Consider the following 18758-nt stretch of genomic DNA (forward strand, 5'->3'; position numbering starts at 1 on the left):
GGCTGATTATGGCTCCTGACTTTTATAGGACAATTTATTATGAAGTTTATGCTTGGATAATACAACTCGAGCTATAAAAGCTGAGTTGTTTATTGCAATATTTAGTAAAGTTATTGATGAATTCTGCTAGAAAATTTATTATAGAATTGATTAATGATATTTAATATCAATATGCAAACCAATAAATAAAGCCGGGGCCAATAAAATAAAGTTTTATTAATCCAAAGGTTGTACAAGTTTATTTATTAAGATAGCTGTCTGAGAGTTAATTGGCTGCCTGCAGTCCCATAATGGTCCAGTCCTCAAAGGATGAAAACTACTTTTATAAACTGATACATTTGGAATAAACCAAGCTTCGTAAGTTAGTTTGCAATTGCTCCCTGGAATTGCAAATCATACTACTGTATACTTTCCTGGATATTCCACAAGTTTTATATCTTTTAGTTATATATACACTATATTCCCAAAGGTATTGGGACGCCTGCCTTTACACGCACAAAAACTTTACTGGCATCCCAGTCTTCGTCTGTAGGATTCAACATTAAGATGGCCCACCCTTTGCAGCTATAACAGCTTCAACTCTTCTGGGAAGGCTGTCCACAAGGCTTAGCAGTGTGTCTATGGGAGTGTTTGAGCGAGTTTGGGGTGGAGGAACTTGACTGGCCTGTACAGAGTCCTGACCTCAACCCCATTGAACACCTTTGGGATGAATTAGAGCAAAGACTGTGAGCCAGTTCTTCTCGCTTACATCAGTGCCTGACCTCACAAATGTGCTTCTGGAGGAATGGTCAAACATTCCCCTAGACACACTCCTAAACCATGTGGACAGCCTTCCAAAATGAGTTGAAGCTATTAAAGCTGCAAAGGTTGGGCCAATTCAATATTGAACCCTACGGACTAACACTGGGATCTCATTAAAGTTCATGTGCGTGTAAAGGCAAACGTCACAATACTTTTGGTAATATAGTGTATATATATATATTTATATATATATATATATATATATATATATATATATATATATATATATATATATATATATATATTTATATATATATATATATATATATATATATATATAGAGAGAGAGAGAGAGAGAGAGAGAGAGAGAGAGAGAGAGAGAGATAAATATATATCTCTATATATATCTATCTATATGTATATCGGTCCAGCATAGATGTATGCTTTCCTTTAGGTGTATTTAAATCTGTTAGCCCATGAGGGTGTAAATGTTTGCTTGTACTGAAAAGACCTAGGAGGTACGTTTTTGCATATTACCATAGTATAACCTTCTGTGTTTTCACAAATGTTTAGCAAATGATTCAGAAGGAATATAAAGTTGTAGGTAAAGCCTTGTACATATGATCTGATTTTCCGACAGGAAATGTGTGATGACAGGCTGTTGGCGGAAAATCCGACTGTTTGTACGCTCCATCCGCCAATTGTTGTCAGATTTTCCCCGGACAAATGGATGGCAGGTTTTAAAATTTTCTGTGGACAAATGTCTGTTGTCGAATTTTCCGAGCATGTGTACACAAGTGCGTCGGACAAAAGTGGTCGGTCTTGTAAACTAGCGTTCGTAATGGGGAATTAACATTCATGATGTGGCAAATTATGAAATCTCGAAATGCAGCGCACATTCTCTTCTTCTTTAATGGGATAATAATGAAGCTGCTTTTTTTTCTAGTGATGTCAAGAATAATATTATTATGCTTTTTTTTTTTTTTTTTTTGGGCAAATTACCACAATATCATTATCGCGTAGTTTTTAGGATCAAAGATACAACTATGTTGGTGTTCCTTGTCAATTTTACATTGTATTTTTTTAAATGTAACTGCCTACTCCCAAATTGTCATTTGAAGTAAAACACATAGCCAAGTATTCTTCTACACAATTTTTTTTATTGTGCATTAAAAAAGAAAACAAATAAAATTAGACATGTTGCCAATAGAACTTAACCAAAAAGTGCATTCTATGCATCCAAAAATATAGAAAATATAACAAATCAAATCATTATTATTTAACCAAAAAAATAAAATAAAAGCATCATGCATGTGTCCTGCTTCTTAATATAGGGGGTCAACAATGCCAAGAATTGGTGAAAGCAGGGGTCCGTCATCCAGAGATAATTCCGAAAATCATCTGGATTATTCTCCTGGAGCTCCTGCAGAAAAGGCATATGACATAATTGGTCACGATTAATAAAACAACAAATTTCTGGTCCAAGAACTCCTCCTCCTCCAGTTCCTGGACTGGACTTGGGTCAAAGCAATAACTCCAAGGCCAATAAAAAATAACACATTATCTCCTCCGATTCTGCAACATGTCTGGTTGCCGAACGGCCGTTCAGAAACAAACTGAAAAGAAGGGGCGTGGATTGGCGCGCGGCTTGGATGGCTGCAGATTAGAGGAGCTCCGTCAGACACACAGCCTTACAGCCTGACACCCTTTCGAGAACTTTCAATGCTGGGCAGAAAGCTTCACAGCACCCCACAAACTCGCCATCCGCCGCCAGAAATATAGTGGATTTGCTCAGACAAAAGCCAGCGGCAGAGAGCAGCAAGGCCGAACTCAAGATGGCTCCGACGTCACAGGCAGAGCTCCACGAGGAGGACCTCAGTGGCGATTCAGAATATAATGAGGACACAGGTAGGGGGAAATCCAGACTAAACAAGCCCCCGACTTATGCTGATATGTCCGGTTTCACAGCGGACATCAAATCTGCATTCTCAGCTGCAATTACCGATCTGAAAACGAACCTGGTGGTTCTCACTGAGAAATTGGCAGCAACGGAGCATGCAGGGAGACAGAGGGATAAAGCTCTTAACAGGCTGGACAAAATCACAGTTTCTCATGCACAGCACTTCATAGACATAAATAGACACCTGGAGGACCTCGACAACAGGGGCAGGAGGAATAATATCAGGGTGCGAGGGATCCCTGAAACTGTGGAGGCAGACCAAATAGCCCAAGCACTCCAGAGAGTTTTCAACAGCCTTTTGGACAGGCAAGAAGAGACCGAAATTGAATTCATTAGAGCCCACAGGGCACTTAGGCCTAGAGGTCCTGACACTGCACCACCGCGTGACATCATCTGTTGCCTCCAGAGCTTCTGATTGAAGGAGGACATAATGCGGAGAGCAAGAAGAAATGAAAGGATCATCTTTAATGGGGAAACTATAATGCTGTTTCAAGATTTGTCCCAGGTCACTCTTAAAAACTGCAGAGCTTTGCGCTCCTTATTGGATAAGCTCAGAGAAAAAGAGCTTAGGTACACTTGGCGCTTCCCCTTTGCACTTATCGTATGGGCAAATGGTCATCAACATGTACTGCGCACCCCACTGGACCTTCCGGATTTTTGTGCAGGACTTGGTATGGACTTAGTGGACCTTCCTGAGTGGTACGCAGACTTTACACTACCACCACATGACTGACAGGAGCCCAATCCGATCGCCATTCTCCACGCCAGAAAAAAGACTCCCTAAGAAGATGAGGCATGGCAAAACAGGAGGGTCCAAATCAGGCACTCCGAATCCAAGACCCATGTGGGACCAAGAGCATGCAGAGGACTGAGGGTCGGCTGAACATTCTAAACTCACCCACTGTGGCCGGGTTACAAATAATTGCCAACGGACGGTGCCGTTCTTGCCTTTTTCATAAGCCCTTTTTTTTTTTTTTTTCCTCTTATTATTATTTTTCTTACCCTTTTGACTCATGCTATGTGCAGGAGGATATACGCATAGTATCCGATCAATGTTAATACCATTCGGCATTTAGTTTTGAGACCTAATAATAATAATAGCGGTGCCTTATGGGAAGAGGGAACTCAAGTGGTCATGACACTTTAGAGGTGGTGACCATGTGGAGTGTCTAATTTCACTGGGATAGTGGCGGTCAGGGATTCTTGGCTCTTTAGTTAGTGAGTTGGGAAGATCGCCTGACTGACAGGGTGGATTAATCATATTTTAGATAAAGAAAAATTTCTATTTTAGGCTGTGTGTTATTTGGAGGCACGGTTTGCCAGTTATATTTTTAAGTTTAAATTTTAAATTCAGTTTACTGCATTTATTCGTTCTCATACCAGGCGGCCGCCTCCCCCTACACCACAAGTGATCTGGTTTTGCAGATGTAGCTTCCCAGATTCACTATAGTTCTCTAGATAGGGCCCTATCTAGAGGTTGAACTTAATTCTCTCACTCTTCCTTTTTCTCTGACCTCCTCCTAAACTGTTGACCATTCACGTTGCCCGCTTATAAGAATACTCTAACTGTGTCCTAGTGTTTATTCCAGATCGCCAGAGCACTGCATCACTTCTGAGTCTGCAACATGGCCTATTCCTTCCTAGGACGCAACCCCACAGTAATTTCGCACAATGTGCAGGGGTTAAATATTCCTGAAAAGCGAACTACACTATTCAGAGAAATCAAAAAAGGTAAGTCGCATTTCATAATGCATTTTAAGACTGGACATGTGCCTAGGCTCACCGACTCAACCTTCACAAGGGCGTATCACGCCACAAATGACCATGCCAAAACTAAAGGGGTTTCAATTCTTGTTAGTAAAAACGCACCTTTCAACTTGACAGAACAAATGACAGACCCTGACGGCAGATACATCTTCCTAAAGGGGAAATATGGTGGAGTACCCATCACCATAGCAAATGTATATTTCCCAAATAAGGCCCACCTAGTATTCTGTAAACAGCTGATCCACAAGTTACAGGAGTTCTCCACGGGAAGTTTGATTTTAGGAGGGGACTACACCAGTATTAGGTACAAGACCCTGAAAGGCATTAAAAACCTTCTCCAATCTCTCAGGTTGCTAGATTTATGGAGATTTCTCAATCCGAATGGGCGTGATTACACGTTTTATTCAGCCCCTCACGAGAAATACACGCGGATAGATTACCTCTTCATAACCCAAAATGATCTCTCTGTCCTAGCAGAAGCCTGCATAGGCTCACAAACCACCTCGGATCACGCTCCAATAGCATTAACATTAGCTTGGTCGAAATTGCCACCAAAATCCCAGACGTGGAGACTTAACTCCTCGATACTCTCAGATCCTATCCATTTACCTAAACTCAGGGAGTCCCTGAAAGATTTCTTTGCTCACAACAATACCCGGGGGTGGATCCACTGATGATATGGGAGGCCCATAAGTGCACATTGAGGGGGGAACTGATTTCGATAGGTGCCCGACGGAAAAAAGATAGGGAAAGGGAAATTAAAAATCTGATTCATAAACTAGAATCTCTACACAAACCTCTCGTTTGCTACCGCTACGGATCTGCTAGATACCAGAAAACAGCTGCAGAAACTTTTTGACGTAAAGGCCAAATGTTATTTATTTTTCAAGAAAAAGATCTACTATGAGGAGGGTAACAAACCCGGTAAGACATTGGCCAGGGCACTACGAGTACACACTCATAGCAATAACATTCTAGGCATCAGACGAAAAAATGGCATAATGGACGTTTCCACGGAGGCGATTGCAAAACACTTCCACACATTCGATTCTGATCTCTATAATTTACCACAACAGCACAAACAGCTGGGAATGATAGGGGACAGATCCCAGGTCATACGAGACTACTTAGATAAGTGTGGCCTCCCTTCCCTTGATACTTCAGAAGCTAACACCCTCGAATGCCCAATAGACATGACTGAAATTAGACAAGAGTCCTGGACCTGACGGGTACACAGCTATTTATTATAAAATGTTCGTGGACCTACTGGCTGATCCCCTGGCGGCTGCCTTGAACTCCATGTCTGATTCCAGGGATATGACACTAGACTTACTTTCAGTTTTCATAACGGTCATACCGAAAGCAGGTAAGGACCCTTCTGACTGTGCCAGCTATCGTCCTATATCCTTGCTGAATTTGGACGTAAAAATTTTCGCAAAAATACTTGCCAACAGATTGAGACCCTTCCTGCAAAATGTAATTTGCCCGGAGCAGGTCGGCTTCATGCCTGACCGCGAGGCCAAAGACAATGTCATAAAATCCCTGTTACTAATTCACAAAACTAGATCCAGCGACACAGAGGGCCTTCTCCTGTCGGCGGATGCGGAGAAGGCCTTCGACCGAGTCGCATGGGATTACATGCTGGCTACTTGTAGGCATATTGGACTGGGTTCAAGGATATTGGCATGGATTTCAGCTCTTTATCAAAACCCCACAGCAAGATTAAAAATAAACGGTACTCTGTCTGAACGGGTACATATTGCGAATGGCACAAGACAGGGATGTCCTCTGTCCCCTCTCTTATTCATAATATCCCTGGAACCATTTATCAGACAGATCAATGCAAACACCTCAGTAAGAGGACTTCAGGTGGGGTATCGGGAGTTCAAGGTAGCCAACTATGCAGACGACTTGCTATTTTTCATATCTAGACCACATGTCACTCTCCCCAACCTAATGAGAGCTTTTGAACATTATGGTTATGTCTCCAATTTAAAGATAAATTACTCTAAATCAGAAGCCATGAATTTATCTCTTTCCAACCATTCACTTGCCTTGGTGATGGAGAACTCCCCATTCAAATGGGATCATAATAGACTGAAATATTTGGGAGTGTATTTGACTCCACAGATCTCTTCAATTTATGAACAAAATTTCCCCCCAATTCTAAAAAACATAGACAGTGATTTACGCAAATGGCACTCCGGAACCTTTTCGTGGTTCGGTAGAGTGGCCATTATCAAAATGGCTGTTCTGCCCAGGCTCTTATATTTAATGCGTACATTGCCGATTAAATTACCAGCCAACATGTTTAGGACTCTGAGAGCAATATTTCTGAAATTCATTTGGGCATATAAAAAACCAAGAATCAAATTCGAAACTCTACAGAGAGTGAAGTTATCTGGGGGCTTAGGAGTACCCAATCTAAGGGACTATTATAAAGCTTGGCACTGAACGAGGGTCATACATTGGCACTGTCATCGAGACATTAAAGACTGGGTGAAGCTAGAAATGGATCTTAACTCCATCCCACTTACTTTTGCTCCCTGGCGACAATGGAACTCCTACCCTGACGATCTAAAGCAACACCCTTTAACAGGTACCACTTTAAAATTGATTAATGAAATACCTAAAGGTACAGGGATTACATCCGCACTAGGCCCATTAACCCTGCTGAGGGACAACCCGGAGTTCATTCCGGGGGTGAGTAATTCTCATCTCAAGTCACCTCTCAATGACAGACCTCTTTTGGCAGGGGATTGTTATCAACAGGCCAAAATAAAAGATTTTCAGACTCTAAAACAGAATGACAACGTGACTAACTTACCCTTCTGGACTTACTTACAAGTCAGAAGCTATATTAGCAGCAATCACAAGGCAGGTGATTTCTCTAGACCTCTGACAGACTTTGAGTCGGTGTGCCACAAAGGTGACCCGGTCAGTAGAACAACTTCAATTATTTATGCTTGGCTACAGAATGCAAAGGCCCCCTTGGATGACAGACTCAGAAGGCGGTGGTCTGATATTTTACAGGTAAACATAACTCCTAAACAATGGAAGAACGCTTGCATTTTATCACACAAGTGTTCTATCAGCACCAAAGTACAAGAGACAGCTTACAAACTGCTGACTCAATGGTACTTAACACCAGTGAAATTAAATAAATGGTATCCTCAGGCATCAGACCACTGCTGGAGATGCATCGGAGATAGTGGTTCTCTGTTACATATCTGGTGGCAATGCCCCTTGATTGCCCGTTATTGGGACGGGGTTCGAGAACTTATCAAATCAATCACAGAAACGACTCTAATGCCCCGTACACACGGTCGGACTTTGTTCGGACATTCCGACAACAAAATCCTAGGATTTTTTCCGACGGATGTTGGCTCAAACTTGTCTTGCATACACACAGTCACACAAAGTTGTCGGAAAATCCGATCGTTCTAAACGCGGTGACGTAAAACACGTAGGTCGGGACTATAAACGGGGCAGTGGCCAATAGCTTTCATCTCTTTATTTATTCTGAGCATGCGTGGCACTTTGTGCATCGGATTTGTGTACACACGATCGGAATTTCCGACAACGGATTTTGTTGTCGGAAAATTTTATCTCCTGCTCTCCAACTTTGTGTGTCAGAAAATCCGATGGAAAATGGCCGATGGAGCCCACACACGGTCGGAATTTCCGACAACACGCTCCGATCGGACATTTTCCATCGGAAAATCCGACCGTGTGTACGGGGCATAATACTGGATGCAGCATGCTGTCTATTGCACATATCAAGCTGGCCTTTAAAGAAATACAAGCGTTTCTCTCACAGAGCATTTGTTGAATGCTGCAAAATCTCTCATTCCAATTCATTGGAAATCTCATAGGGTTCCAACAGTAGCGGATTGGCTTCATAGGGTTGCAGAGCTCTATGAAATGGAAGACACATTGGCTCAAGCGAATGAACAGGTCGAAAGTTTTCATGAAACTTGGCGCCCATGGAATGTTTTCAAATATTCCAAAGCTTTCACTGACATTATCAATGTTCAGACTCCGGAACTAGTCTAGCACTAGATCTTGTATTAGTGCAACAACAGAGTCGCATTGAAACGGATTGGCTGGACAACGTGGATGGTCTCCTACGGTAACAATTTAGAATATAAATTGGTCATAAATTCTACCTCTTCCTTTTTTTCACTGTTTTCCTTTCTTTCTTTCTCTGATTTGGCTAACAAATCAGAAGGTCAAATTTACCAACCCACATATGAGATTAATAGGAATAGACAAGGTGAGCTGTGACAACAAAGGTTTATTAACACTGAGAAAGCATTATTTTGATGGTCACAACTGACTGTACAGAATTAACCTTTATATTTTGTTCTACACAATATATCTATTGATAAGATGTAAACTCAGGTCGATTTATCGCTACGTTTGGCTGCAAGTTTATATGTTGATACGTCTGATTTGTACTGACAATACAATTTCTAAATAAACTTCTCTTGATGTAAAAAAAAGAAAGAAACTGAAAAGCCCGAACTGAAAAACGCTAAATGAAAAGCGCAAAATGAAAAGCGCGAATCAACACTCACCAAACTTCTGCTAACACGAAATTAGCAGAAGGAGCCCAAGGGGTAGCGCTTAGGAGCTGAAAAAACACGTAGTATGTCACTACGTTCATGTTTGTTGGCCAACAATTCCTTGCCATTTGTATGCAAGAGAGAATCCAGGCACACGCTTTCCGACAAAAGTCCAAGGTTTTGTCTGGGGAAAATTTGATCATGTGTACGAGGCTTTAGTCTAACAAAATCTTTTTGCACAGCTCATAATTACATACCACGTGAAATAGGGTAATAACATTTTAAAAAGGACTGAGCGTAGTGATGGGTCTGCTGGTAGCCAGGGAGGGCTGCAAAAGGCAAATAAATATCTTTTGAAGCTGACTTCTGAGCTATATAGATTAATTGATTATAAGTTATTAGTTAAAAAATTATTTGATTTTTTACTGCCTTGGATGGCAAGTGTAAATAAGTAAGAAATAATTGCGGTAAACTGTTTTTTTTGCCTTACATTGCATTCAGATATTTTAGAAAGAAAGCATAGGGTGAAGAACCAACTTTTGTTTTTGTTTTCACTCTAGACGGTCTAGACAGAGCATGGAAATGGGGCATGCTAAAGTCATCCGCACTTCTACAGTTAAGTTAATCTGGAGAATACTGTGTGTGTGACTGTTGTAATTAAATTGCAAAATAATATTTATGTCTTGCATAGCCAAAGCACCCTAATGCGTAACAAGGAATTTAACAAGAAGCATTTTTAATTGTTATGCGGCTAGTTAAATGTAAGTGATATGAATTACAATTGAGAAGATGCTTGAAGCCTAATTCCACCTTTGGAAAAAATAATAAATATACTCCTATTGATTAATAAAAACTGTGCATTTATTATTGTTTTGCTTTGAAGCCTGGAAAGCACTGCAACTGTGATCATTGGATCATGGGTGTAAAGCTCTTGCAGACTATTCCTCCAGCTCAGGTCCACACCTGTAAATGAATGACGCAGCTGTGTGGGAGAAGCCACACACAGTCACAACAAATTAAAAATATTACAGCAGCCTGCAGGGAGAAGAACACCACAAATCTGTGAAGGTAGAGGCTGTTTGGGGTTAGGAGGCAATGGACTGTGAACACATTTCATGTTCCATTCTAAATATGGGTGTAACATGAAACATGGTCGGAAAGATGCACTTATAGTTTAATTTCTTCATATAAAGGAATAATATAATCAAGTAGATTGAATTATAATTAGACATATAAAAGACATCAAAGTATTTCAAAGATTCCAATTTAAAAAGAAAAAGTAACTGAAATACTTCAATAAGAAAATCTGCCTCATTTTAGCAGTATTAATTTTTATGACCATAGAATACAGTCTGATAAATAATAAATCCTTAATAAAGTTGAGGGCAAATATTTTCAGTTTAAAAAGGGCATGATCAGCACACTAGATAAGAGTGATAATCATAATATGAACCCGAGAGATAAGGGAACAGCCTTGCCTCATACTAGTGAATTGTTTTTGCAGTTTGAAGGATTAGTGTACTGAATGTGTAGAATGTGTAGAGGGGAGCACAAAAGTCTGATTGCTTTTTGAGTTTACTTGAGTTGTCTTTAAACGCTAATGCAAACAATTACCTTTCATGTTTTTCTGGATAGCTTAGCAGTCATTTTATATTCTACACACACTATATACAATATACTTCATCATCATTCTTCAATTGAACTTTATAATGTTAAAATAAATTGTCACTCAATAGTCTCACCTTCCTGTCAAGAGCTCATAAATGAGTATACCCAGCGACCAGTAATCTGCCCCAAAATCATGTCCTCTATTCATGATAATCTCTGGAGCCACATACTCTGGGGTGCCGCAAAATGTCCATGTCTTTTTCCCTGCCCCAATTTTTTTTGCAAACCCAAAGTCTACCTAGAAGACAAGCAAAAACAAGTGATTACAGTAGGAAAAAGGAAAAACCTCCACTTGAAAAACCTGTTTGTGTGCTGGGGAAGGGAAGGGGGTATCACAGCTTTATAAGCCACAGTGCTGTATCATTGCTAGAACATTCTGTCACTCTTTACTTCTTGGGATTAAATAGTTTACACAGAGTGTTCTTTTCAACCCTGTTTTGCCAAATGCTCCACCCAGCTGTTTTCAGTGACCACTCAGCTTCTGAAATCTCTATGCGGATTGCTACACTGCAAGTTCCTCAAGTGCTTCCTATGCTTTACTGCTACAGCCTTGTTTTTTAACTGCCTAGTATTCCGCTAAATCTGTCAAGAAGAGCAGGCAGCAGTGGTGTTGTGTGTCAAGGGAGGAGGCTGCGATAGTAAGTAAGAATAGGATAGACTATATGAGGATATTTGGAGGCAATGAGGCACCTTAAATGTGTGGACAGTAACTTGTAAAGGACTGTGACCTCTAGAAGTGTCCTGTAGCATATTCAAAGTCTCTAATCCTCTCCCACTGCATGTATCCAGTCTCTGCCCATTTTCCATAGTTTGTCTAAGAAGCACCTGTCCTGCACACCCACCAAATTTGCACAGCCTGTCTGCAGAACTGATTATCTTGTATAGCATGTCTGCAACCCCTGACTGCTTTCCACAACTTGTCCAACCACTTCACATAATCTGTTCGCTGCCCCTGACCATCTCACACAGAATGTCTGCAGTCTCTGTTTACCTTATGCTGCTGTTCTTTCTCCCATTGTTTTGGATGTTTATGCTACATAAACGATAATAGCAATCAATAGGAGGACAAACTTCTTAGCAGAAAAACCTGCCAGGACCAGCACACACTACAGTCCCAAACCAGGTCTAACTCACAATGTTCCAGGAGCTATCTGCCACCCAGCATCAACAGATACATCCTCAGCGATGGAGCTAAAAGATCTTTCTGAAGACCAGGACAATGCCCTCCAACAAGAGTCCATTAGCAGTCTCATCCAAGCCCCCAGCCTAGCTCCTGCTGAGGCCCAAACTGCAATCTCTTATCTCAATAACCCTCTCCTAGTGGGAGCAGCCCTGGGAGAATTGGAACCCTCCCTGGGGAGACAAGAACACTTTGGCAAGACTTCCCAAACATTTATCACCTCCCCAGTCACATCCTGGTTGGCCTCCTTCCAGGGATTGGCTGTGGTATTATAAATATTGCTGCTGGTCACTTAACTCTCCCTGGCCTATATTCTGGAAGCTCAGAAACCAAACAGCAATCCTGAAAACCCTGATCAGACAAAAACAATCAATTGCTGCTTCACTGAATGCAAAGCCAAAAACTAAATGTAGCCTAGCAGCCTAATTAGAGAAGGGCACTACATATATCATCATATAAAATTAATTTAATAATACTGCACAGCATACTTTATTTATTTTAACCACCTGCCTGGCTATTTTGTCCTAATTGGCTAAAGAACATTCTAAGGAAAACACTGAAAGATGTCCCTACTTCTAGCATGATGTGTCAAAAGTAACCAATCAAAAAAAGAGGAGCTTTTCTGGATAGATAGATCAATGCAAGACCAAGAAAGCAATCTTTAAAACACAACGCATCTTTTATCTTAGTTAATTAAATAAAAAAAAAAAAATTATACATTTCATTTTCAATTGTCCAAGTTTATTTAAAACACTACTGTAAATTTTCAAATCAGAACAAACAAAAACATTATAAAAAGATAAATATGCAAAAATTATAAAATATAAACTGACCATTTTAATATATCCTTCAGAATCAAGAAGGAGATTCTCTGGCTTAAGGTCTCTGTATACAATTCCACGATTGTGTAAGTAGTCGTAGGCTTCCAAAACACATCCAATACAAAATCTGGCAGTCCCCTCCTCAAAAAATCCCCTAAAAGTATAAACATAAAAGATATAAAGTTGCAGCAAGAAACAATTTTATAAGTCACTCAAGAAAGCATTTTTCTATTGTGGCTTCCATTTGCCCAAACCATGCATAAGCCTGCGGTCAGATAAAGAACCTACCAAATAACCATTGTATGCCAGTTGGAGTAATTGATTTCTATTTTCTTCCTTTTCCTACACCTGTTTATCTCTGAAGATCACTAAAATATTACATTTTACCAGAGAGCATAACTGCTCAAATCTGATACACAATATACTAGTGGCCAAAACTGTTGACACTTTTGAAAACTGTAGGATTTACTCTAAAAAGTGTAAAATTATATATATATATATATATATATATTTTTTTTTTTTTTTCTAAATGCTGATTACAGTTTTATACTATTTATTATCACTATAAGTTTTTATTTATTCCATGGTCTTTCCTTTCTAACACCATCCTTTAGTCTTGCCTAGAGGTTTTCAGTCGAGTTTAGGCCCCAGATGTTTCCTAGCATAAATATAGTGGGATGAACAACAGTCTTTTACAGCCTTAGCAGTAAAGCAATAAGGGCTCATTCACACCATCTGCAGAGACCTGCGTTTTTCTGCACAAGAAATTCGCAGGTCCCTCCTAGACACACAAGAAACCATGGTCTGCTATGCATCTTGTTCACACTAAATGCAGGTGCAATGTCTGGTGCGGAGTGCGGAGCTGGAATGCAGGCAAAACAGACAGCACTGCTCTGTGTTCACCCTGTGTAACAGTGAGTGGGAGGGAAAGCAGAGTGATGTTCTGTGTATGTACTGCCCACCAACTTCCCTCCTTTAGGATGCCGGCTGGGATTATGCTGTTGCTCACACTAATGCCAGTGACAGATGAAAGGACACTGATGGTGATGGCGTGGGACAGGTGAGAGAACACTGATGGCGTGGGACAGGTAAGAGGACACTGAAGGCGTGGGACAAGTAAGAGGACACTGAAGGCGTGGGACAGGTGAGAGGACACTGATGGCAGGGGACAGGTAGGGTTGCCACATCATCCCTTTAATCCAGGACACATATTAATTACACAGGTTATGAGGCTGATTTAATGCAGATGGGGCACCAAGTAAGTTTAATTACCAACTTAATCAGCCACAGAACCTGTGTAATTAGTGTGTGTCCTGGATTAAAGGGATGATGTGGCAACCCTAGGGACAGGTGAGAGGACACTGATGGCGTGGCACAGGTGAGAGAACACTGAAGGCGTGGGACAGGTGAGAGAACACTGAAGGCGTGGGACAGGTGAGAGGACACTGATGGCGTGGGACAAGTGAGAGGACACTGAAGGCATGGGACAGGTGAAAGAACACTGATGGGAGGGACAGGTAAGAAGACAATGGCGGTGGGGGACAGATTAGGACAATGACAGTGGGGGACAGGTTAGAGGACAATGATGATGGGGGGACAGGTGAGAGGACACTGATGGTGGGGGACAGATGAGTGGTCACTGTTGGTGGGGGAAAGATGAGGAGTCACTGATAATGGGGAACGGATAAGGGGGCACTAGGGATGAGCTTTCAGTTTGAGGTAAACTCATGTTCGACACGAACATCAGCTGTTCTCCAGTTCGCCGGACAGTGAACAATTTGGGGGTGTTCGTGGCAAATTCAAAAGTCGTGGAACACCCTTTAAAAGTCTATAGGAGAAATCAAAAGTGCTAATTTTAAAGGCTTATATGCATGGTATTGTCATAAAAAGTGTTTGGGGACCTGGGTCCTGCTCCAGGGGACATGGATCAATGCAAAAAAAAGTTTTAAAAACAGCCGTTTTTTCAGGAGAAGTGATTTTAATAATGCTTAAAGTGGAACAATAAAAGTGTAATATTCCTTTAAATTTTGTACCTGGGAGGTGTCTATAGTCAGCCTGTAAAAGGGCAGATGTTTCCCGTGTTTAGAACAGTCTGACAGCAAAATGACATTTCAAAGGAAAAAAAGTAATTTAAAACTACTTGTGGCTATTAATGAATTGTCGGTCCGACAATACACATAAAAGTTCATTGATAAAAACGGTTAGGTAACAGGTAACCCCGCCCCCTCTGACGTCACGGGGAATGCCACAGGGAAGTCCCCGTAAAGTCCCTGTGCCTCAGAGGGGGTCACCAGGTGGCCTCACCCTCCGTTATTTAAGAAGTGTCAGAAGACAAGAAGCGTCACACAGCGGGAGCCTCCCATCATGGATGTGGAGCGGCCCGAGAACGAACAAGGGAAGAAGACACCACGGAGGAAGATGCCGGACGAGAACACTGGAGCAAGAAGCAGAGGATCCCCTTTACAGGCATACTATAGACACCCCCTAGGTACGAAATTTAAAGGAATATTACACTTTTATTTTTTCACTTTACGCATTATTAAAATCACTGCTCCCAAAAAAATGGCCATTTTTAAAACTTTTTTTGCATTGATCCATGTCCCCCGGGGCAGGACCCAGGTCCCCAAACACTTTTTATGACAATAACTTGCATATAAGCCTCTAAAATTAGCACTTTTGATTATTCATGTTCGAGTCCCATAGACTTTAATGGTGTTTGCATGTTCGAACAAATTTTTTGCCTGTTCGCATGTTCTGGTGAGAAACGAACAGGGGGGTGTTCGGCTCATCGCTAGGGGGCACTAATGGTGGGGGACACTGATGATGGGGGACAGATAAGGGGAAGCTAATGGTGGCAGACATATGAGCGGTCAGTAATGTTGGGGGACAGATGAGGGGGACACTAATGGCAGGAGACAGATGAGGGGGAGACTGGTGGTGGGGGACAGATGAGGTGAGTCCCCCATGAGGATTCTCTGTTGAGGGGGAAACTGATGTGGGGGCTCTGATTTGGAGTTTCTGATGTGAGGGGATCTCTGATGAGGGAGTCTATGATGAGGGGGAAACTGATGAGGAGAACCTGATGAGCAGTCTCTGATGTGGGTATCACTAATAAGGGGAGCAGTGATGAGGGGTGATGACACAGGATGTGAGGACACAGGATGTGATGTCAGTCTGTGCATGAAAAAAGACAACTGATATTAATGTGCATAAAAACTGACTGAATGAAAACTGATGTAAACTCATGTCTCTACCTGTGAAATCTGCATGGTTTTACCATCATTATTTATTCATGTATGGTGTGAACGAGCCCTTAGCATTACCTTGCAGGAAATTAGTGCTTGAACAGCTTGTATAACAGTGTAAATGTGCTGTCCTGTCAAAATAACTCAATACACAGCCAATAATGTCTAAACCACTGGCAACAAAAGTGAGCACACCCCTAAGTAAAAATGTCCAAATTGGGCCCAATTAGCCTTTTTCCCTCCCTGCTGTCATGTGACTCATTAGTGTTACAAGGTCTCAGGTGTGAATGAGGAGCAGGTGTGTTAAATTTGGTGTTATTTTTTCTCACTCATTCATACTAACCACTGGAAGTTCAACATTGCACCTCATGGCAAAGAACTCTCTGAGGATCTGAAAAAAAGAATTGTTGCTCTACATAAAGATGCCCTAGGCTATAAGAAGTTTGCCAAGATCCTGAAACTGAACTGCAGCATGGTGGCCAAGACCATACAGCGGTTTAACAGGACAGGTTCCACTCAGAACAGGCCTCGCCATGGTCGACCAAAGAAGTTGAGTGCACCTGCTCGGCATCATATCCAGAGGTTGTCTTTGGGAAATAGATGTATGAGTGCTGCCAGCATTGCTGCAGAGGTTGAAGGGGTGGGGGGGTCAGCCTGTCAGTGCTCAGACTATTCGCCGCACATTGCATCAAATTGTTCTGCATGGCTGTCGTCCCAGAAGGAAGCCTCTTCTAAAGATGATGCACAAGAAGGCCCACAAACAGCTTGCTGAGGACAAGCAGACTAAGGACACTGGATTACTGGAACCATGTCCTGTTGTGTTCTGATGAGACCAAGATAAACTTATTTGGTGCAGATGGTGTCAAGTGTGTGTGTGTGGCGGCAATCAGGTGAGGAGTACAAAGACAAGTGTGTCTTGCCTACAGTCAAGCACGATGGTGGGAGTGTCATCTGTGGGGCATCCTCAAACAAAAGGTGGAGAAGCGCAAGGTCTCTAACATCCACCAGCTCCATTATGTCATCATGGGGGAGTGGAAGAGGACTCCAGTGGCAACCTGTGAAGCTCTGGTGAGCTCCATGCAGTTAAGGCAGTGCTGGAAAATAATGGTGGCCACACAAAATATTGACACTTTGGGCCCAATTTGGACATTATCACTTAGGGGTGTACTCCCTTTTTTGCCAGTGGTTTAGACATTAATGGCTGTGTGTTAAGTTATTGTGAGGGGATAGCAAATTTACACTGTTATACAAGCTGTACACTCACTGCTTTACAATGTAGCAAAGTGTAATTTCTTCAGTGTTGTCACATGAAAAGATATAATAAAATATTTACAAAAATGTGAGGGGTGTACTCACTTTTGTGAGATACTGTACATTGTACTGATGTGCCACTTCACAGACAGGGTCAGGCCTCCCCCAGGCATGTTATCTATGGAATTTTACATTTTTAATGTTTAATGCTCCTTGCCAATGTTTAAAAATGTTTTGCATTGGTGCATGTTCTCTGTGGCAGTGCCTAACCACCCAATGCCAACTGTTTGTCATTTCCTTCATATTAGCCTAGATAATGTCCATTACTGTTTTTTTAACAGTTGACTCCCATTAAAGTGTTGCTAAACCCACAACAGTAAAATCACTGTGGAACCTAAGGAGTTAATCCTCCGCATTGTGCAAAAAGACTGTTTGATCCTGTCTTCTCTGACCCCCCTTCTTCCACTGTCCCCAATCCATCTCCTGATAGAACAGAGACTTGGGGCACTCTGCACATGCTCAGTTTGGTGTGTATTTCTAGAGAGTTTTTTTTTTCTTGGGAGGGTGCATGTAATTGGCACAGGGCCAATCAGCACTGTCCAGACATAGGGTTCGGGTCCTGCAGCCTCATAGGACAATCAGAAGAGAATTAAAGCTCATCCTACAAGCTTTAACCAGTGCCCAGCCAGACACTAATAGAAGTCACAAGGCTGCTATATACTGCTGATGAGAAAAGGTATTTAGTATTTATATTTATTAAAATAATTGCATTTCCATGTTCTGTGTACTGTGGGAACCAGATATGGTGAATGCAGGGTGCTGGGTTTAGTAACCCTTTAACTTCAATAGGGTTGGGATTTGGCACCCGAACTTTAGTAATGATCACCAAACCTGTCCCGAATTAAACCCAGGTACATTTAACTCATCACTAAACACGTTATTTGCTACTGAAGAACAAGTTCATTAGCACAGGGCTGGTACTCTGGTACCTGGAATTCTGAAGGGCATGTGTCAGCATAGCAGGGAACCATATATTCCCTCCTGCTTGCTTGCCATGGGCAAGCCGCCACTCCACATGTCAGATGTGGACTGTGTTTTTTTTTAATTAAAGCCCAAACTCTGCCCCCATCTACCTCCATTTATGCCCCTACTCCCCCACTCCCCTTGGAACAACTCCACACCCTCATGGTCCTCAGTCATCTAGTCAAGCGACATCATAGGTCCTCTTTATCCTCCTCTTTCCTTAATGGTAGGTGAATCTTGAAACTTTCAGCTGCTCTCCGCAGCACTCTGCAGGGCAGCTTGATGATGCCTCTCACGAGGGTGTGTCCTTGCCACCCTGGACTCATAGGTAGTGGGTTAAATGACACTACTCTGGCAGAGAGGACAGCGTTGAAGATAGGATCATCTTTGTCCTGCTAGGGAGAATTTCTATTACTGTCTGTCCTTTAAAAGCAAATAGACATTTCTCTTACATCATTTGTCTGCATTGGAAGAACTCCTATAAACTTTTTGTCTTGGTGACAACTCAACATTTTGGATGTTCCCACACCTTCA

General features: G+C 41.8%; 1 protein-coding gene across 2 annotated transcripts in view; it reads right to left on the reverse strand.

The window, feature by feature from the left end:
- LOC141106160 (cGMP-dependent protein kinase 2-like) overlaps window positions 1-18758 on the reverse strand; it is a 397387-nt gene that overhangs the window by 49858 nt on the left and 328771 nt on the right. For both annotated transcript variants that reach the window (XM_073596694.1, XM_073596693.1), the window contains exons 14-15: window positions 12718-12859; window positions 10779-10942 (exon numbers count right to left, since the gene is read on the reverse strand). In XM_073596694.1, coding sequence (XP_073452795.1) covers window positions 10779-10942; window positions 12718-12859 — 306 coding nt within the window. The remainder of the gene's footprint in view (window positions 1-10778; window positions 10943-12717; window positions 12860-18758) is intronic.

Source organism: Aquarana catesbeiana, linkage group LG08 (assembly GCF_042186555.1).
Source record: "Aquarana catesbeiana isolate 2022-GZ linkage group LG08, ASM4218655v1, whole genome shotgun sequence".
NCBI classification, from domain to species: domain Eukaryota; kingdom Metazoa; phylum Chordata; class Amphibia; order Anura; family Ranidae; genus Aquarana; species Aquarana catesbeiana.